Source organism: Vipera berus (genome assembly GCF_964194415.1).
Source record: "Vipera berus genome assembly, chromosome: 3".
In the NCBI taxonomy this organism is placed as follows: Eukaryota; Metazoa; Chordata; class Lepidosauria; order Squamata; family Viperidae; genus Vipera; species Vipera berus.
The window spans coordinates 112,974,245-112,997,280 of NC_138204.1; the positions used below are offsets into that span (position 1 = coordinate 112,974,245).

The following is a 23,036-nucleotide window of genomic DNA, read 5'->3' on the forward strand; positions in this document are numbered from 1 at the left end:
GGGCATAGACTTGGACTACTGTGATATTGAATGGTTTGCCTTGGATTCGAACTGAGATCATTCTGTCATTTTGAGGATTGTATCCCAGTATTGCTTTTCCTACTCTTTTATTGACTATGAAGGCTACTCCATTTCTTCTGAAGGATTCTTGCCCACAGTAGTATACCTGATGGTCATCTGAATTAAATTCACCCATTCCTGTCCATTTTAGTTCGCTGATACCTAAGATGTCGATGTTCAGTCTTGTCATCTCTTGTTTGACCACGTCCAGTTTTCCTTGATTCATGGATCTTACATTCCAGGTTCCTATGGAGAAAAAATCTTTACAGCATCGGACTTTCCTTTCACCACCAGACATATCCACAGCTGAGCGTCCTTTCGGCTTTGGCCCAGTCGCTTCATTCTTTCTGGCGCTACTAGTACTAGCCCTCTGCTCTTCCCCAGCAGCATATTGGACACCTTCCGACCTGAGGGGCTCATCTTCCAGCGTCATATCGTTTTGCCTTTTGGTACTGTCCATAGGGTTTTCATGGCAAAGATACTGGAGTGGTTTGCCATTTCCTTCTCCAGTGGATCACGTTTTGTCAGAACTCTCTGCTATGACCTGTCCGTCTTGGGTGGCCCTGCACGGCATAGCTCATAGCTTCATTGAATTACGCAAGCCCCTTCGCCACGACAAGGCAGTAATCCATGAAGGGGGAACCTATATTACTCCTGTGTTTAAGGTCCATGCATTGAGAAATACTCTTTCTTATAATTACCTACCTCACTTCCTAAAGCAAGCCAAATTCATTCAAAAAGGAGACACAGATCTGGATAGCACCTTCATTTACAACTGAAAAAGGAAGAAGCAATAACAATAAAAATTGAATTTGACTAAGATGTGGATTGAGGTGGGTCCTGACACTTAGTTTATACTCTCTGTAATCACATGAATAGTATGAGCAGGAATGAATAAATCTATAAAGCTCACTTCAGCTTTAGTATTGATTTTTATATCATTAAATTGATCTTGGCCATTTATTTTTGCATTTTGATTTTTATTTTAAAACAAACACTACACACACACACACACACACACACACACACACACATATATACCCTAAGCAATCCTTTATATACCCTTTGTGTTTATATTTTGAAGGGAAGACATTAAATTGCAAACTTCAAAGACAGAAGCATTTCTCCACAAGAATCCATTCTCATCTATGTATTTATTTCAGAAATAGCAGAATTGGCAAGCTTGTATCCAAATGGGAATCAATCAAATTTCTCATCCATCTCGGTGATAGCCCTGCAAATACTACATCAGGCTCTGAAAACTTTTTGTAGTGCTATATGCATCAGTTGCAAAAAGAATTGACTGATATTTTGCCTAAAAGAAGAAAGAGGGGGGGGGGAAGTGCTTAGACAGAGTGTGGTGATAATCGTACAGCTTTAACATAATAAAGCTCCACTCTAAACTTATACAATACACATTTTACCTTAATTCTCAGGACCTGTACTCTGAAAACATTAGTTCAAACAGTGCAAGTTTCTGGCTAGTAAGGAAAATTCTGAACCATTTAATCAGTGATCTGTCAAAGAAATATGCATACTAAAGAAGCAAATGTACTTTCTGTGTACTTCTAATAATAAATGTGCAAAATCTATGAAGAAACATTCATCAGTCAATTAGATTTGAAGCTGGAACCCAGTATTGTAAGTCATCTGGTAAATATTCAGATTTCTTTGTATAAATCATTATTGTGATCATTAATAACTTGTTAACCTCATGTTATCTCTGTCACTTATTTTTGGCTGTTCTGTGCCTTTTATCACATTCTATTTTACAGTAACAATTTAGATTGCAAGCTTTTCATTCGAATAATGAAGAACTTTATGCCTCTCTCCTGTTGTGGGATTGATTCCCATCACATTTGTTCAAAAGAGGTAGTGAAAGATGGGAAGAATTACAGTTCATCAACTTCAGGCTCTTTTCTGCTTATATCACACATCAGTGATATTTGAACCATTGGTGTGCTGAATTACTGTTTTTTGTCTTATAATTGTTACTATAATTGCAAATATGTTTTATTACGTTGCAGGGAGGAACTGATGACTTCTTCCTCCTTTGATAACCTGGAGGTTCTCCTAGATTCTTTTGGCCCAGTTCGGGACTGCTCCAAGGATAATGGGGGTTGCAGTAAGAATTTCCGCTGCATCGCAGATCGAAAATTGGACTCCACTGGATGTATGGTTCGTATGCGTTTGATACAGAATTATGAAAGGATCTCTTGGAGAAATGAGAATAGGACAGTAAGGTTCCTTGACACATGGAGTTCTCTGGATTTGAGCTTGTTGATATAGAGCATTATAATTCTGCAGGCTATATGACATCCTCATGCAACATACAGAACTTACCCAGGAAAATTGAGGATCTCAGGATTTAAACTAATTCTGATATCCTCACTTTGCCTTTTTTTTATTAAAAAGTTTTACAAAAACAAAGTTTTACAATATATCCCCAAATCCCCCCCACCCCAAACCCGCCCACTCCCCCCCACTTCCCAGAGCTAAATACAGGATTATAGTGATAATAATCATATTCTAAATAAAAATTATGCAAATATACAATTAACCAAATTCATAATGTGCTTTAACTCCCCTTTAACATAACTACATACAAAGTACCAATAACAATATCCCTCTAAAATCTACTCATAAGCTAAATGGAACTTTTTAGTCCCATATTTGTTCTGAATATAATCTATCCATCTCCTCCAAACTGAAATATATCTTTCCTGTGAATGATCTTTCAAGTAAGCAGACATCTTAGACATTTCTGCAAGATTCGAAACTTTAAACACCCATTCTTTTATAGTAGGCAAACTATCCTTCTTCCAGTATTGTCCCACCAGTAACCGTGCTGCTGTTATCAAATTCAACATCAAATTGGTTTCTTTAACATCACAATCTACAACAATACCCAATAAAAACAATTGCGGAGAAAACTTTATCTTTCTCTTAAAAATCTTTTGAATGTTCCACCAAATTTTGATCCAAAAAGCTTTTATATTTCTACAAGTCCACCACATGTGAAAATAGGTAGCTTCTAAACTACCACATCTCCAACATGATATCCTCACTTTGCCTTGTTTAAGATGGCAGATCAGCACAAATTGTGTATTGTGATACCTTCCACAAAGTAACACATGCATAACACGGTGCTTTATTTTTCTAAGATTGCTCACAGCATAAAACTAAAACCATGGAAAACATACCATGCTCCCGCTTTGTCTTGAACATTAAGTTCTGTAACTGTTCTACATTCTATTAAATTGGTAAAAATGTATTTAAGGCTATCTTACATATTATGCAGGGCAAACGAGAATCTAGTTACATTTACGTTAAGTTTGAACCATGCATTTTGCATCCTTTTTGCAATTCATTCTAAGCAGAGGTGAACAACCTACAGGATGGAGGGCATACGTACCAGCTTATGGCCTAATATATGTGACCATCGACATAATTTCAAAAGCTCTTTGTCAGAAAAAGATCAAAAATGAAATTGAGGAAACTGAGTGTGTCGGAAAGAAAAAGGAAAAAAAGGGGGGAATGGTAACGACAGAAAGATAAACAACTTTGCCCTTGAATCACTCGATTCAAATCTCTCTTCTCTCTCTCACCCCCCCCCCCATTATTTCTCTGCAACATCTAACAAATTATTCCTGGAGCAGGAATACTGTATTTTCTGGCGTATAAGACTACTTTTTAACCCATGAAAATCATCTCAAAAGTTGGGGGGTCGTCTTATACGCCGGGTCGTCTTATACGCCGGAAAAAAAACATAAATCAGTCGAGCGTCCCCGTTCTTGCAAAGCCGGGCCGCCCCGCGCAACCGAGCTATCTCCGGCGTGGCTCCGGGACACGGCTGGGCGGGAGCGTCGGGCGGCTCTCCCCATGCGAAGGCGGCGCTGCCCGTCGGCTCTTGGCCCAAGGGGAGGGCCTCGCGCCCGCCGCACTCACCTGTCACCAGCACCGCTCTCCCCCCGTGGGGATGCGCTTCCGCCGGGCGGTGCTGGCCGAGATGAGCCAGCAGGCAGCCGCCATGAGCGCGGCACTGAGGGGCAGCGGCAGGACGGCCTGGCCCAGTGCCTGCAGGACGGCCAGCAGCCCTACGCACAGCAGCAGCCGCCGGCTCAGCAACAGGTCCGAGCGCAGAAGCCTCACCGCCAGGCTGCCCAGGAAAAGCAGCCACACTGAGAGGCTGCACGCCCAGTCCAGCTCCATGAGGGGCAGGGCGGGAAGCCGGCCGGGAAGAGGGACCGGGAGCCCGGGCCGAGCGCGCCTCGGCCGACAGTGAGAGGTGGCGGGCGGAGCTGCCCCGCCCTGCGCCCAATGGGAGAAGTTCAAGGCCTGGGGGGGAAGCAGGAGGGGCGCCGGACGTGGCGGGGTGGCGGCTGCCCTCTGGCGCTGCCTGCCGCCTGGGAAACGCTGCGCCTCGGGGGCCGGCAGAAGCGCGGGAGCAGCGGGAGGGCCGGCGGGGCCAGTCGGGCCTTTGCCTCCTCTGTGACGGGCAGGGCATGTAAGTATTTTCCGGCGTATAAGACAAAAACTTGAAAATCTTCTTAAAAGTAGGGGGTCGTCTTATACGCCGGGTCGTCTTATACGCCGGAAAATACGGTACACTTGTTTTCCCCTGCTCCAAAGAAAGTTTCTAGGCCCTGATCTAGAGCATGATCTAGATAGGACAAAGGAAATATAATACTTCTCTTTCCAGTGACTTTGCTAAATTGTTCCATTCCCACTCAACCACCTCCAATTCAAGAAATGGGGGTGGTGGGGGTGTTTCTATTAATTTAGTTTTAGAAGAAAGAAAACCTAGAAAGGAAGCTGCATGCTATATAATTAACATACTAAGTTTGTTGCTCTCTGTGCACCTGGCAGGAAGAAGCATTTATACTTGGCATCCTAATGTGTGTATTTGCATGATAAGAATGTTGCAAACATCTGTTTGTGTGCTTGCACTTTACATTTTCAGTAGATGTGTTTTTAATCTACAAAGGGATCCTTAAATGAATGTAAAGTGACTTGAGAGTGGATGATTCATTTCTTTATTAGCATAATAGGTTGCAGTTTTGTTTAACCATTAGAAAAAAATCCAGAGTTCCAGAGATAGTGTCCTTTGTATCATGCTTCTCTTTAGATCAAAGTTATTTATTTGTTCTACTACATGGCCTTAAAATGATAGGAAGACTACAGAATGCAAAATGAAGTACAATTCAGATTGAGGACAGTTTGCCATCAAAGAGGCGAGGAATATATAGATTACTATTGCATAGTCTACAAATCCTTATCGTTCAGATTTGGATAATGGATTCTGTAGTGCTAGAATAAAATCCTTGGTGGAGAAGCCTTTTACTAGTATATTCTTTTTGCCCTTTATAGAAATTCATATGATTTTATTGTGTGCTAGCATAGCATAGTGTTTTAGGTGATAACGTATGAATTCAAATGTCTACCATCCATAAAAAATATCCTGTTTGCAGTACAAGGATTATGCAAATTGAATGGATTAAAAAAATGAAAGTGATTTGGGATAAAACTGAAGAAAGGAATTTCTGGAAGTAATAGTGTAGAGTTTTGGATGGGTACAATTGTGTTATGTTTAGCAGTGGAATTGCTATAAATGCTAGTGTCCATGAGAAAAAAAATGATATAAAGGAAATCATAAATGGAATGATTGAAGAATTGGTAAAACAGCAGATATAACAATAAAACATTAAAATATGGGTGTAATTTTGACACAGATTGGTTATATAGCTTGTTTAATATTGTGTGAAGCCTGCAACTGTGCCTGACCATTGTGAGAATGCAATTATTATTATTATTTTTATTGAAAAGTTTTATAAAATTTACAATATTATCCCATCCCCAGCCCCCCCAAACCCCCCTCCCCCTCCCCCACTTCCCAAAGCTGGTTACAGGGTTACAAATATATAGTAATCATAATCTAACTAACATTAATCTACTATATAAATAACCAAATACATAATACACTTTAACCCGCCTATAACATAATTACAAACACTCTAAAATATCCAACTTATAAAAAAATTAAATTATAACAATCTAGAATTTACTCATAAGCTAAATGGAACTTTTTAGTCCCATATTTTTTCTGAATATAATCTATCCATCTTCTCCAAACCGAAATGTATCTTTCTTGTGAATGATCCTTCAAGTAAGCAGAAATCTTAGCCATTTCTGCTAAATTTGACACTTTAAGCATCTACTCCTCTATAGTAGGCAGACAGTCCTTCTTCCAATATCGCCCTACCAATAACCTCGCAGCTGTTATCAAATTCAACATCAAGTTAATTTCTTTAGTATCACAATCTGTAATAACACCCAATAAAAATAATTGTGGAGTAAACTTTATCTTTTTCTTAAAAATCCTTTGAATGTTCCACCAAATTTTAATCCAAAAAGCTTTTATATTTCTACAAGTCCACCAAATATGAAAATAAGTAGCATCCAAGCTACCGCATCTCCAACATTTGGGCTGTAAATTGGAATACATACAAGACAGTTTTTTAGGAATTTTCTCTTAAATTTTGGGCTTGAGTAAATTTTACATTTCTAACCCAAATTACCTCCCACACATCCAATGGAATCGGTTCTTGAATATTTTGAGCCCACTTTACCATGCAATCTTTTACCAATTCCATTTCCAAGTCCAATTCTATTAAAGCATTATAAATTCTCTTTATATGCGCTCGAGTTTGATCTTTGATCTGTTTTACCAAATTTTCATCCATCAGTGTCAAACCAACCTTCTGATCCAACTTCCACCTAGCTTGCAATTGAGTATACTAAAACCAAGACTGTACAATATTTTCTTGCTTTAACTCGGCTACCGACCTTAGTTGCCAATCGTTCCCTACCAATCTAAGTAGTTGCTGATAAGAAATCATATCCAAATTCAGTGAGAATGCAATTATTGTTCCCTTTTAAATAGTAAGAGTAAATGCAAAAACTACAGGTGAGTTAGTTTGCTATATGTGCCTGGGAATATGTTTGGCAGAATTTTGATTTAATTAATAATATTGGGGAAGAAAATATGTATGGGAAATGCTTTCCAGCTTGATGCTGAGCAAGTGGTATGCAGATCAGCTTGTTGCTCTTCAGCAATTATTGAGAAACATATGAACCTGAGAAAAATACAATAAATATTTACTGATTTGGAGAAAGTGTATAGTAAAGTGAATAGGTATGAATTTGCCTATTTTTTAGTTTTGCATGAATATGGAATTGAACAGTATTGGGGAAAAATATATGGGAGACAGAGAAGACACATAAACACCATTGGTTGCAGGATCTGAGAGCACGCCACAACAATCTCCCAAAATATGAACCAAGCACCATCCCACTAGCAGACATCCAACAGTGGATCAAGAATATGAAGAGCTGGACAGCATGTGGCCCAGACATAATTCATACCTTGTGACTAAAGAAACTTAACAGCCACGCATGAATGTCTAGCAATACAGATGAACCAGCTGCTAACACCAGACTTACACCCAGACTGACATATGAAAGGACAATGCTGATCATGAAAGACCATGAAAGAAAGAAGGGAACAGCACTGTCCAACTACCAACCAATAACCTACCTACCTACAACTTGAAAGTTCCTCTCGGTCATCATAGCATTCAAGCTCACACATTAGGAACAACAGAAGAGATTCAAAACACCAGTTGTTCATAAATACAGCAGTTGGCCAAGACTCAAGACCACTCTGACCACAGCCTGGCTTGACTACAGCACAGCCTGTGACTCAGTGCCTCACACGTAGATCTATCATGCCTGGCTCTATACAAAGTCAACAGAACACAGAGGACCTTCCTCAAGAATATATGGAAGACAAAACTGGAAGTCAGCTCAAAACAGTTCACACAAGTGACCATCAAATGCAGCATATACCAAGATAATGCACTTAGAATTAAAAGAGTCCTGAAGAAACTTCAGAGCTGAAGAAGCTTCTTGGATGAGAAGCAAAATGTCTTCAAAGAAAAACAAAGTCCAGTTGCCTCGTGAAAAAGCATCTTTGGGATAACTATGACCTGATGACTGAAAATCTCCATAGACATGTCCCCATTGCTATTTTGCATAGGCTTGAACCCTCTCAGCCAAATAATCACAAGAACTGGATATGGATAAAAGTTTGAGTATAACTATCATGAGCCACCTCCTCTACACGGAAGACAATGAACTGTATAGCTAAGAGTAATCAAGACATCAACTCATTGATATACCTGGTCTACAGTGAGACATTGGGACTGGAGAAGTGTAGATGGATGTTAATTAAGAGAGGGAGGGGTAGGTAAGACTGATGAAGTGAAACTACCAATGAGCCATACATCAGACATTTCAACCAGCTACAAGAAGGTACTTATGTTAGAGTCAAGAATGAATGAACCATAAATGAATTTTGGTTGAATATAGAAGTGTAGGTTTGCTGAGGTAGTTTGGCTATATAGGGAGAAGAATGAAGGTCAGATTCCATGGCTAATATTTAAAGGAAGTGTGAATAAGTCAAAAGGAATGGGGAGACTGAGAAAGTCTTAATTGGATGGAGCTTATGAGATCCTCAAGAAAAGAAAACTGAGAACCTACAAAATGTGAAAAATAGTGTGTAAGGCAGTGTGTAGACAAGGAAAGGAAAGGAAGCTTCATGGATCATTGCATTGAACTACGAAAGGAAGGTTGTAGGATAGGGCTAGGCCTCCTTTAATTCTAAGCTTTAGAAATTCTACATGTTGTATTGGCTGAGATTGCTTCTTATGGGAACAAGAAAGTGTCTGTGCTTATGCAGAGTGTCATTAAAGAATAGTGGATCAGAATATGTCATGGGTTTCCTCAAGTTTTGGCTCTGACGTTCTCCTACCAAGCAGCAACATGGGGACTGAACCAAGAAATTAATTCTTTCTCTAGAGCGTACTCCTTCCTTGCCTGCTGTCTTTGTGCATCTGCCAATTTCATTTCTTACGAGGAAATACATGCTAAGTGCTTTGTGGCAGATGTTCCCTTCATCCACCTCTGCACTGTATCTCATTGACTCACAGCACATCTTCCTGCCCCCTTTGCACCAGGGCTGTCATGAGAAATAGGTGGAAAGCAATCCATCTGCTTCATACTCTGGCTGTGAAGCTGCTGAATGTGTCTTAGTGCTGACATTCTCCCTTTTCACCTGCTTTTGTGCTGGGAGAGGCATTGTGCCAAAGATGGATGTGTAAAAGAATTAGTGGAGGGATCAGCAAATGGAAATATTTTTACACAGCTACCTCTAAAATAGCTGCTGAGAGAATCTGTGCTGACAGCAGCAGAAGTATGGATTAAAAAGAGGAGGAATCTCTGCATAGAATTCCCTTCTCTGTAGCACTCAAGCTAGACAACACGCACAATTACAACATTTAATAACATAATTCATATATTCATGCATAATACATACTTAACATTATAGCTTGCTTCATAATGCAGATGTATAATAGACAAGTACACAATCTAAGCTGATAATACATAATCATTTTAGGCAGTAACAGAGGGTTTTAAACAAATTTATATCCATTTTAAACAATAAATTAATATTAGAGATATATCACAATGCTACATTTCTGAAAACCTCTTGGTGTTACTTTCTGTTCCTTAAATCTGTGAAGTAATAATACATGTTGCTATTGTGGCCAAATCTTGTAAAGCAATCCCATGATCTTTGTTGCTGTCTGAAGATGAATTTTTAAAATGGATGTGTGTGTGTGTGTGTGTGTGTGTGCAGAATTGAGTTTGGGAAATTTTGCAGTCTAATATTTTTGCATATAATTTTAGCTGTATTTCATTTTCCATTTAAACATAGAGTGAATGCATTTTGCAAGCATTATTGTGTGCTGGCTTAATGGTGGAATGCCTTTGCTCGCTTGCAATTTCTCACCCCTTTAATTGTATGAAAATCATTGGAAACTCCTTTCCCAACAAGAGCAGGGTTTTGTATGTGTGTTTGTGTGTGTGTGTGTGTGTGTGTCTGTGTGTGTGTGTGTGTAAAAACAAATAAATCATAGCCTCTCTAAATTTAGAGAATTGGAAAGTGAACTGTTGTATTATGCTATGATATAATCATGTGCATTTAAACGTGTGCACCTTTCACAAACACCTCCCTGTACCTGTGAGGTGTGTGTCCGTGTGTGTGTGCATATTTTATCTATTGGTCTGAAACTCCAGAATCTTTTATTCATCCATTATTCAGGAGGCCCATTGTTTAATCTTGGGTATCTTTAGAGAGAACAAAAAAGGCCTTCCGTGGCCTCAGGTTTGGAAGCTTGAAGATTTAAGCCAGTCAATATAGACAATACCATGCAGAATTTCCTTTGAGAAGCCTGAATTTATCCTGTAGAAAGATCTTGAAACTGAGTTTAAAAAAAGAAAAATAAAATAAAATTACTCATGAAAGAAGGCAGAAGTGGCAGACCTGTTCATCCCAGTGCTAATCTATAATTATAATTTCCAGTGTGCCTTTTTGTGAGGTAGAAATATTCATCGAAAATGTGACAAGACATATAAATAATATATCTGATATACAAATCATGGTCTTATACAGCCAACGTGTTATATCTGCAAATCTTAAATCCTGTTCTCTTGAGTTTCAATGTTTGTGTGGTGCAATGAGATAAAACAGGCAGACCCTGTGGCTGTTTCAATCCCAGGTGCAGCCATTGGAGAGAACCATGTCAACAAGTTTTTTAAGCCCAGTAATATTTTTATTGCTTTTAAAGTAATAACAGAAAAAGAAAAAAGAGGAACAAAACACACAAATGCATATGTTATAAAAATACATAACAAGTCCTTAAAAATAAGTGAAAAAATACAAAAAAATCATAGGATATTTGTTGTTAAAACAATGTTACACACACACACACACACACACACACACACACTCAAGTGTGTCTGTGTTGTATTTCTAATATACTTATATAACTATTTTTGTTAACCTACTTTACTTTGTATAAACGAGTCTCCTATTTCATAAACATTTAGCCATATAGGCAGTCCACTCACAGGTAGCAATGTAATCAGGTCTTCACTCCATTGAGTAAATGGGGCCACACATTTACCTTTTGAATGCTGCAGTATCACACTTATAGCTAAAATAAAGGCATGGAGAATCCATTATATTGTCTAGCTGTCAAATTCCGTGTAATAGGTATTTAATTGAAGATGATAGATAGATAGATAGATAGATAGATAGATAGATAGATAGATAGATAGATAGATAGATAGATAGAGATAGTAACATATAAATAAAATACAGTTGGTCCTGGCCATTTGTTTAGTGACTGTTTAAAGTTACAGCAGCACTGAAAAAAGTAACTTATAATTGTTCCTCATACTTACAACATTCACAGCGTCCCCACGGTTGTCATCAGAATTTGGGCAGTTGGCAACCAGCATATATTTATGATGGTTGCAGCATCTAGAGGTCATGTGATCACCACTTGAGACCTTCCCAGCTGGCTTCCAACATGCAAAGTCAATGGGGAAAGCCAGATTCATTTAACAACCACATGGTTCACTCAACAACTTCAGTCATTCACTTAACAACCATGGCAAAAAGTTTGTAAAATTAACAAAGTAACTTAATAACTACCTTGCTTAGCACCAGAAATTCTGATATCAATTGTGGTTGTAAGTTTAGGTCTACCTATGGAATGTAATATCTGAAAAAGATTGAATCCTTTTTTCCCATGCTAAATTGATTTTACGAAGAAATCAAACATTGCAAATTGGGGGGAAATAGTGATAAGGAAATTTTGGATAAAAGTGGGGATATTGACTTTGGATCAATTGATAGATGATGAAGATGAATTTTTAACCTATGCTCTGCTAAGAGACAAATACTATCTATCAGACATAATTCAGTAGAAATGCGTATTTACAGCTACAATATCTGTTAACATTATTTGGACCAGTAGGTATTTGGCATTGACAATATAACTTGATAGGCAGATGATTAGAGATAAGTTGAATAAAGAATAAAGTTTTTACATTGCCTAGAAAAATGGGAGTGTCTTAACTTCTATACCTAGAATGTCAACGAATCTTAACCTATGACTTGTAGAATAAAACATAATATACAGAATTTATTGCACTCCGTAACATCTGTATAGAAAAGGATTGCCTAGGACAACATTTTATTGGAGATGAAATATGAATGATGTTTCTTTACGACACAGGTTTTTACAATATCCTGTTCTTACTAAATTTTAGGAGAAAGTAGAGATCTATGTACGTAAATGTGACTGTGTGACAAAAGCTAAAATTTTCAGAGGATATTTCTATTTCTCCTGAGAAATAGCATCTGGGAAGGAAACAAATGTGATAAAATAGTGATACATATTGCAGCTTTCCCCAATCTGCTTTTTTTCAGATGCATTGAGCTACAAATCCCAAAACAGAAAGAGGTTGGGATATTGTAGTGTGGTGGTACTTGGAAAGGATGCAGAAAATTGCCCTTCTTCTAATTTTCTGCTGATGACTTACAATATTGTTTGACATGAGTTAAATACTAAATCAACATGGAAGGATATTAATTCAATTTTAATTTGTTAGACTATGCTCCAGGCAGTTTGTTCGTTTAAACAAGTGTATATATAAACATACATGTACAAATGTATTTATAAGCAAACATGCATACTTACACAGTACTCACTTCTTTTTGCCCCATAAAAATAACCCTGATTGCCCCCAAGCCCCCCAGTCTGCTTCCAAGTCTAAGGACTGGCCTGAATTTCCATCACTTGAGTCCTAATTCTACATCATAACCACTAGATCAGACTGGCTCTCAAATTGAAAAGGTAAACCAAAGGGAGCTGAAAGGGAAGGAGAATCCAGCTATCTGTTCTGTAAGAAAGTAATTCCATATGCATTGAATTGTAAAAGTCCATTTGGGTTTATGAGAAACAAATTGCAAAGGCAAGCCAAACAAACATAGTCCAACAACAGAGAGCTTGTCAAGTGCTGATGGAATTTTCCTAAAAGTGGCCCAGGAGATGGGTCTTTCTGAATTTTAGTGTGGAATAAATTGTGGTGGTATATGTTTCTCAACCTTGGCAACTTTTAAGATGTATGAACTTCAACTCCCAGAAATCCCCAGCCAGCATGAATAGAAGTTCACACATTTTAAAGCTGCCACTGTTAAGAAACATTGCTGTAAGGAATAAACTACCACACAAAACAGAACCACCAATCTCTCCCAGCAAGCTCAACCCTGTAATATTGTTGCAACTATAGTATAGTTAACACATGAATTTGTGTCTAGCACACAGGGAGAAGCTGAGACAACATCACATTAAGGTGTGGATTTTATATTTTTACCTGTACGAGCTGAGTTTGCAATTCACTTGCAAATTCTCCTGCCAGAAACCCATATCACTTAATAGGGAGTCATGCAAAAGCATTCCTATAAAAAATATTATTTTTGTTTCTGTAATTTTCTAAGCCCTTGCAAAGAAATCCATTCATCAGTAGAAAACACACATATACTCAGGTCTCTTTTGTCCACCCCTTGAAGCACATCCTGTCAGCCAGATGGGAAGTCACTCTGATGAGGATGGATGCAGGGCAGGATTCCTAGACTCCTCATTTGCTTGTTTGCCATCACCCCAAACATCTGGGTCTTCTCATTGACTGCTGGCATTATGCAAACATTTAGAATTCTCCTGTGCGTAGCCGTTCCAGCTGGCATGGATGGAGGAGGAGCAACATGGGGCAGAGTGAGAGTCTAGTGAGCCTACAGGGGACCGTTTGTTCTGGAAATTGCAGAATTAATGTCATTGAGCAACCTGTGTCTTGTTGTGTGAGCTTCATCAACAGGACCACGAGGGGAAAAACATTTCAGATGGAAATCCTCTGTTTAATCCACATGTGCCAAAGCAGAAGAAAGGGGAGGGGGAAAAAAAGCCTGCAGCTCTTCCTACTTTATCCTACAAAATGTCCCACTTGAAAGCAAAACCTTATTGATGGTATTATCAGTCAGCTTTATAGCCCTTTAATTCACTTCAGTTGGACTTGTTTATGGGTTCGGCAATTTCAAAACCAAAACAAGTTGAAAAAGTGGTTCCTAGCTAATGGGAGCCTCTGGATCTCGTTTGTTTCATGGCTGAGTATATAAGCCAGAGTGTGGCTGTTTTCTAAGGTAGCCTGAGGCAGCACCTAGTTCATAGTTCTCTGAATAGTTCCTCTTGAAAATGATTGGAGGGAATACAGTGCTGGCTCTGACTGTTAGTCATCCTGGTTGGTGTTGATATGTATTTGAGGTTATACACTTTTGTACTGGAAGATGCTGCCCTGAGCCTTTTAACATATAGAAATTAGGTACAAGAAAACCTCAATATAATCTGAACATTTTTTGCACCCATATAGTATGAGAAAGAGATCAGACTATGGGAGAGAAGAGCACAGTCCTGACCCATTAAATGTAGAAGAGTCCTTTCTCCTTTCTGTCCTTGCTCACTGAAAGTGAAACAGGGGTAGGCAACCTTGGCTCTTTTATGACTCGTGGACTTCAGGAATTCTGGGAGTTGAAGTCCACGAGTCATAAAAGAGCCAAGGTTGCCTACCCCTGCCAAAGAAAAGGCAGCATCCAGATTTAAAATTAAAGACAGGAACAATATTTTTTCCCCCTCGCAAATAGAGGAAAGATTAAGGTGAAAAATACAGTAATAAGATGGGGAGAGAGAGAGAACATGCACAAGATGCTCAGTTGTCTCATATGTGAAAAAATAATGGTTGCAGAAACTGTAAACATGAAAATGAAGAAATTTTGCAACAGGAAGGAACTACAGCACAGATTGTAAGATCAAAGTGTGAATGATACTGTAGAATTATTTAGCAGAAATTGACTAGAAAACATGCAAGAAGCTACCACAAATCTCAGTGCTAATGATAAGATGAAACAATACCACTAATTCAGTTTTTCTCCCCACTGTATGAATGGAGTATGTGGAACAAGCAATATTGTACAGTTACAATGTGTGATGTTTCAGTTGGGCGTAATGAACCCTCTTGTGACTGTGCAGTGCAAAACAATCACTCTGCATAAAATCTATGCTCACCTGGTTCGTGATGGTATTTTTCCTCCTCTGCTAGTGTCCCCCCGGCCTCAGCCCCATGAAAGATGGCACAGGCTGCTACGATCGCCACATAGGAGTGGACTGTTCAGATGGGTTCAATGGTGGTTGCGAGCAACTCTGTCTACAACATATGATGCCATTACCAGAAGACCCTTCCTTGTACAATATACTTATGTTTTGTGGGTAAGTTACACAAAAGTTTCTAGTATCCTCTAGGATGGGACCTTACTCCAAACCATACACAGATAGGCAGATAGGATACTCAACCTCATTTCAAAATAATGAATTCCTGACTATTCCATATAATAATAATTTTAATATTCAAGGTTGTTGGTAGAAAAATGTTAAGGTGGCAGCTGTGATAGTGCAATTAAAATTGTGGGTTGCAGTAAAGCTTTAATTACACTGCTGTGACTTCCATCTTGATTTTTTTTACCATTCCCTATGGATGCCTGTTACTATTTAAATGATGTCTAACTATTGCATTCTGTTATGTAATGTGGTATCTAAATAATAAGTGTTCCTTCCTGAAGAAACCTGCCAAATGTAGCCCATACCAATGCATATATGACAATGGTTGTTTTTAAACTGTTTTATACATTTCATATACACTCCCTTGACTGCAGCAATAATTATATATAGCATGGTATATGTGTTTGTAATATTTGTGTATGAACCCTTTCATCCTTTTTTCCTGGAAAATTAACAATTCACAGCATTTAGATTCAATTCCTACTTTGAAGCCCATGAGAGTATGAATGTAGCACCCACCTGTAACCATGTACAATAATTTTGTTGGTTCTCAAGCTCACACAGCTATCTCTGCAGCTGCTGTATGATCCTAAGATACGGCTATTTTAAAGAGTTGCACTCAGGTGCTCTAATCATAGCTTTACATGTTCTGAAATATTTTTTGGGAATGAAAATCAAAGTACTGCATACCACTAATATTTAACATCTTTTGTTGAATCCTATGATAGTATATTTTGTTGCAGTGAAAGAAAATCTTATTTACCATGACATTTTTAGTGACAGAATTCTAGATACCAGATTCAAGAATTGTCTTTAGCAACCAGAGGTCGAGACATTGCATGGTCATGAAAAAAATAGGAAGCCTGTTGCCTCCAGTTTTTGCTGAGCTGCAGTTCTCATTCTAGATTTAGTCTTTTCTTCGGTAGACATTTCTACAATTAGGGATTAACAGATTTTGCTCATCTCACTCAACTGTTGTTCAGTGGTTTTGTTATTCACCTATTTTGTTCTGACCATTTTTCAATTAACTGAGAGAATTTCTTCATTTGAATTCCACGTACCAATGTCAGTATGGTTCTTTTTGTCCCCGTGTAAATCGGTAGGGCATTTTATGAAATACACCAGCATTAGGCATTACGTGGCACAAAAGTCATGCATGGAAAAGTTTTGCTGAAGGTCAGAAAAAGAAACACCACAAAATTAGACCTAAACCATTAATGTCACACAATTTTAACTGAGTTTTTCACCCATGTGACCATATTTGCTATAGGTTCTTCCTTGAACACAGAAGATACTTCTCCTTAGAAATCTTGTAAAACATTTAAATAGTTTCCCTTGTATTCATTGGCAGATGCATTGAAGATTACAAGCTAGGTATGGACGGCCGATCTTGTCAGTTAATTTCGGAGTCCTGTCCAGGAGGTGCTGACTGCGAAGAAAGCCGAGAGCTGCCCATGAATCAAACTCTCTTTGGGGAAATGTTCTATGGTTACAACAATCAAACTCGTGAGTTGGCACCTGGGCAAGTGCTGAAGGGGACATTCAGGTGATAATTATATTAGAAAAAAAGCTTGCTGTTCTGTGGGATTCCAAGTCCTGTCCTTTGTATTATCTGTACTGGGTTATTCATAGTGCTTTTACATCACACCCTAAAGCAAAACAAAGCTCTGCTCAAAGCAACTTGCAGAATAAATTTTCCCAGGTTTCCTCATTTGCCTGTAGTAAGACTTGGGATTTGACCCCAAGTGAATTTCTTTCAGGGACAGATGACTTCTGTTGAAGGACCTTTCTCTAGCACTACTCACCCAATTCCTGAAGATATTAGTATTCATGCAGAGCCCTCTGCAATTATGCTGTCCACTAAGAGAACATATTAAGCATGAAACAATTGCATGTTTTAAAAGATGATGTCTTGGGCAGGTGTGTAATAAAGGAGTTTTAATTGGATTAGAAGGAATACTCCTTGAAGTCTCTTTTATATTTACCCATGCAATTCCATTACCTTTTGATTTTTCTATTGAAAAACACTGGTTGTCTTTTCATCACAAATTTATCATAATAAATTTGATAGATAGATGAGGAAGTTCTGGAGAAACAAGAGTTCTGATTTAATGATGTTTCTTACAGGTGATTGGCACATCTTCTTTTACCTATTAAGTCAAAAATTAAGACATGTGAAGGGCCCTTTTTTCTCTCTGTGTGTGAATGGAGCAAAAAATTTTCAATAAGCCTTTACTCTTTTCTTTCTTTCTTTCTTTTTGAAGAAAAGCTCTGTGCATGCTGATTCTGCATTCACACAGTTCTTCAATCCTTCAATTTGTAAGAGCTGGAGGACAAAAATGGAGCCCAAAGAAAGGCTCCACTGGCAGCATTACAGTTAATGGTCAGGAGGAAAACTTTGATATTGATGACACTGTATGTAGACCTAAAATGTAGGATTTTAAAATAATTTTTAACAATTTTGAAGAACACACTTTCAAAAAAGGGGAAAAAATAAAAAGAACAATTGAAATAAAATATTTTCATGATACTCTTTATTTCCACTTACTTTGATACATTGATTATAGATTTTAATTAGATCTGTGAGCCTGCGTATTTCAACATCTAGAATGAAATTTGGAGTGAAGTGTTAAAGAGATGGATGAAATACTCAGTCTGTTGTCATAATTTCATCTGCTTTCAAATTGCACTGAAAAGTCTGCTTTTCACAAATATATTTTGAAGAAAAAGTGGCAGAACCTTGAAAAGCCTTTGAAGGTGTTTATAGTATTGTATAAGTTGTACAAGGAATGTTGCTATTCTGCTGAATTTACTTTAGGAAACAGCTATACATAGATTTGCTAGGATTTTTCTTTGAACTTCTCATTTGGCACTTTTCAGGATGAATAACTTTGCTCGTGGCTTGGAGCAACAGCTGCCAGATGGACTAATGTTGGCCACTGTTCCACTAGAGAATCAGTGCCAAGAGGAGCTATCTGAACCTACTCCTGATCCAGATTTTCTAACTGGTAAGTGATCCCTTTCAGAGGCCATTTCTACTAGTTTTTGCATTAATCTTGTGTCAGTCCTCAAACTGCTATCATGCTATCATCGTTTTAGAACTGAGTCAAGGTATTTCTGTTTTAGTTACAGTTTAATTATTATTATTTATTATTATTATTTATTGTATTTGTATACCGCCCTTCTCCCGAGGGACTCAGGGTGGTGAACAGGGCACATATAAATAGAGAATACAAAAATTAAAAAGAATTAAATAATCGCCCAGATAAGAACAATAACAGTATAAAAACCCCATTAAAAACCCTAACATCCCCCATCAGGCCAGGGCAGCTTGTTCAAATAAATGGGTCTTCAGACCGCGCCGGAAGGAGTGAAGGTCCAGTGCCATCCGGAGCTCGACCGGCAGCTGGTTCCATAAAGCCGGAGTGCCCACAGAGAAGGCCCTCCCCCTGGGGGCCACCAGACGACATTCTCTGACCGGTGGCACCCTGAGGAGGCCCTCTCTGTGGGAACGCACAGGGCGGAGGGAAGTTGACGCCGGCAGCAGGTGATCCCCGAGGTACTGCGGACCCATGCCATGTAGGGACTTAAAGACCATTACCAGAACCTTGAATCTCACCCGGAAGACAACTGGTAACCAATTGAAGCTATTAGTTTACCATCATTAGCATTTTTCCTTAAATTCATAGGTTCTTTGGGTAGGAGGCAACGGGGTAATCAGAATGTGCATTGTGAGATAAATCATTTAATTTATATACATGCAAAGATGAAAGGCCAGGATTTGGGCTGACAGCAATAGTGGGTTGGCGCTTTGCGAAAGAGCAAATACGGAGTTGAAGTGTTTGTGGTATAAAATTTCCCAGATGTCACTTTCTGAATCCTGTCATTTGTTCAGCCTTAAAATTTTGCAATATAGATATCACATGACTAACTGGGAAAAAATGCAAATATTTTATGGTCAGTCAGTTTAATGATGGTATAGATAAAAAATGTCAAACAAACTTTATACAAAATAAGAACAAGAGATACATTATTTTGGTGTTAGTATTTTTCCTTTTGAAATTGGCTTGAGATACGCCACATTGCCATAGAACAATAATTACTGTGTTGCCAGCTTGTGCAGTTATAGGTCAGATACTAAAAAATGTGGACCCTAGGTAAATATGCCAGGATGCTTACAATTAAGAAGCATTTATTCAAATGTACTCCATAACTATAGCATCTGAGATTCTCAGAGCAGTGTGGTAAGTCTGGACTGTGACAATGTAGATGGACATGACTCACAAAGGGGTTGCTTTTGTTAGGCAAGCTTTGTAGCTCCTCAACCACTCTTTCCGTCCACTCCCAGAGTTGCTTAGTTTAGGCATAAGAAAAGGAAAGTTATATGATATTAATGACAATTAAATGTCTAGTATGTATTGGGTGCCTGCTATGACAAAAGAGGAAAATAATAATATAATTGGAAATTTTGTTATTACAACTTGCAAGAGCAAATAGGAAGAGATATCTTACCAAATCATCCTTCTTGATAGTGCTCATTTAAAAAATCTGGGACAATCACGGAACATATAGTTGCTAGGTACTTTTCAGACTTTCTTGTACAGTTCTTTGCCCACAGTAGGAATCCTCAGATCAATAACAATCAAAGCTTTGCTTGAAAATATCGAGTGATGGATTAATACAACTTCAGGAGGAAGTTGTCCCATTGTTTGATGGCTGTCATGGTCAGAAAATTCTTCCTTACTTTGAGTTTGGATTTCTCTCTGTAAAGTTCCCACCAATTTGGCTTTGTCCTATCTGCAGGCTTGTGGAGAATAAATCCAAAGTCATTAAAGTATTAGAAGATGTCTATTTTGTCTCCCCTTGGCTTTCTCTTCTTTAGGCTGAACATGCCCAATTCTTTAACTGTTTTTTATAAGATTTTTTTTCTCAGTTTATTTTCTTGGTTGCTGTGTGCACCCCAGCATCCCTTTTGTATTGTGGTGACCAAAACTGGACAGGTGTTTGGACAAGTATTCCAAGTGTGGTAAAACGGTCACTGCATATAGTGGAAATATCATTTCCCTTGATTTCAATATGATACTTTTTATGCAGACTAAGACATCTCTGTGCTGACTCATACTTAATTTATGGCCTACAAAGTTCCTGCCCAGAAATACTTGTCAATGCTGCATTGACTACTGTTGAACTAGGTACCACCTATCTCGTATTGCCCAAAATGCAAAATCTGATACTTTTCACCACTAAACAGACATTAGCATTGTGTCGTCTGAATTTTTGATGAATCTCTCTTTATCTTCTCATCTAAGTCAACTATAAAAACTTTGTGGAGCTCTGGGTCCAGGACAAAACCCAGAGGTACCACTGTCTAATTATGTAGACATAGATCCATTAAGAACCATTTATTTCCTTTGTTACTCCTGCACATGTTGTTCTGAGATTTCTATCTGTGACCGCATCCCATGGCATCAACTAAGATTGCAATTTTTCCATGGCAGTACATATAAAAATGCTCATTAAAATGTAATTAGTAGAAAAATTAACACTATAGGGCAATGTCTTGTGATTGACCTTATAACCAGAATTACAGTGAGGCATTAGAAGAAGGAGAGACTTAATATATTAAGACAGGGAGAAAATGAGAAAAATGTTTTCAAGCTCTTTTTAACTACTGAAAAAGTACCAATAGACATTTCTTTGCTATGATTAGAATTTCCCTTCTTCCCTATCCAAACCTCCAAGACAAAAAGGCCACTATTTCCTGATGCCTTCTTTCATGTACTTGCCTCCTTCATACCTGTCTTTGGATTTTTTGCTCTTTGAGGGAGCAGTTTGAACTTTTGTGCCTGGGAAACTGGATGCCATCATTTATTATGCAGCAAATGGTTGCTTTCCTTGGTTCAGATACAAGACGGGTAAAAGTCTAAGAAGTAAGTAAAACATCAAAGGATCTGCAGAAAGTTAACCAAAAACAATTGCATGGAAGATGATTTAGATTTCATTGGACTGTGGTCAAAGTTATGTATGATTCATGGAAAGAGAACTACAATTTGTTTTTGATCGAATATAATAAATAGTTTGATACAAAAATGTTGACTTCAGATCAAATTTATTTTGTCCAGACAAAAAGAAAAAAGAAATTGAAACCAGATTCTGACTTAGAATTCATCTTAGAACTTGATTTGCATGACACATACTTGATTGTAAACTGCATTGAAATATTTTAATGTGTGTTTTTAATAAATACATATAGTAATAGTGGTATTATAGTCCAGAATAAATGTAAGATCAAACAACCCAAGTACAATTCACAGTATGTGTTAATTGAAGCACGGTAACAGAGTGAGCGCCTGTTACTCGTCCCAGCTTCTGCCAACCTAGCAGTTCAAAAGCACGTAAAAATGCAAGTAGAAAAATAGGGACCACTACGGTGGGAAGGTAACAGCGTTCCGTGCGCCTTTGGTGTCTAGTCATGCCGGCCACATGACCACGGAGACGTCCTCGGACAAGCGCTGGCTCTTCGGCTTTGAAACGGAGATGAGCACCGGCCCCTAGAGTTGGAAACGACTAGCACGCATGTGCAGTGGAACCTTTACCTTTACCTTTTATAGTGTGCTTCAATTAACAAATCTGTGGAAATACCATGAAACAGAAGGCATATTTTAACAAATTTGGTAGATGTAAAAAAAAAGAAACACCTCTCTCAGAAGTACGTGGTACCATCCATAGAATTTTAGAAATTACATTTAAAATGAAATCACAATTTTTAATAGGTATAATTTCAGAATATATTGACAAGAAATATAATTTACTGAGATACTTGCTTATGGATGTAACATTTAATTGTCCAACAATGAAAGAAAAATGATATCTGATTAGGAATTTAAACTTGGAGCACACACAGCAGTGACAAAACTAATGACATATATCCACAACAGAACTTTAACCAAATTCAAGCAAGAATGCTTTCCATTTTCAGTACACAATATATCACGCCACAAGGCAAATACAAACACAGTGTGGGTTCTAAGGAGATCTACATATTTATAAATACTTCAAATCAGTCAAAATATAAAAAAGAGGGATGTTAGAAATGGAATACTTACCTATTTTTCCAAGCAGCTCATTTTTTTTTGTTTTAACATTTAAAAATTATATTTAAGATAGCTATAAACTTTTTTCTTCTTATATTTAAGGTTTAATTTATCTAATACATTTATTTATCTAAACATTGTAGTATTAACATTTTCTCATTTGTATTGCATAAATACCTCTGAACTCCGTTAATACCTTTATTTTATAATGTATTGTTCATATCTTAATGATGCAATAAAACAATTATTTGGGAGAAGAAAAAAATCTGGATATGACATAGCTTTATGGTGAAGGCACAAAACTTAGCAATTAGGAGGTGATTTCATGATACCTGTCATTTAGAAAAACTTTTTTAATAATGCTGATTGGAGTGCCAGTCAGTCTTTCCAGGGTAGATTAATTAAAAATGCAATTCCACCTAGAATTTATATCTTAGAAAAACATGTCCTAGGGTTTGAAGAACCTGAGAAGCACAAAAGTATTGCTGAAGCATTACAGGGATTCTTTTACATCTGGGATCTA

At 37.9% G+C, this 23,036-nt stretch overlaps 1 protein-coding gene across 1 annotated transcript in view; it reads left to right on the forward strand.

The window, feature by feature from the left end:
• Positions 1–23,036, forward strand: part of ASTN1 (astrotactin 1) — a gene marked incomplete at both ends in the record, with an annotated part of 171,683 nt that overhangs the window by 94,387 nt on the left and 54,260 nt on the right. The window contains 4 exons of the mRNA XM_081325533.1: positions 2,088–2,238; positions 15,184–15,350; positions 16,771–16,965; positions 18,300–18,427. Coding sequence (XP_081181659.1) covers positions 2,088–2,238; positions 15,184–15,350; positions 16,771–16,965; positions 18,300–18,427 — 641 coding nt within the window. The remainder of the gene's footprint in view (positions 1–2,087; positions 2,239–15,183; positions 15,351–16,770; positions 16,966–18,299; positions 18,428–23,036) is intronic.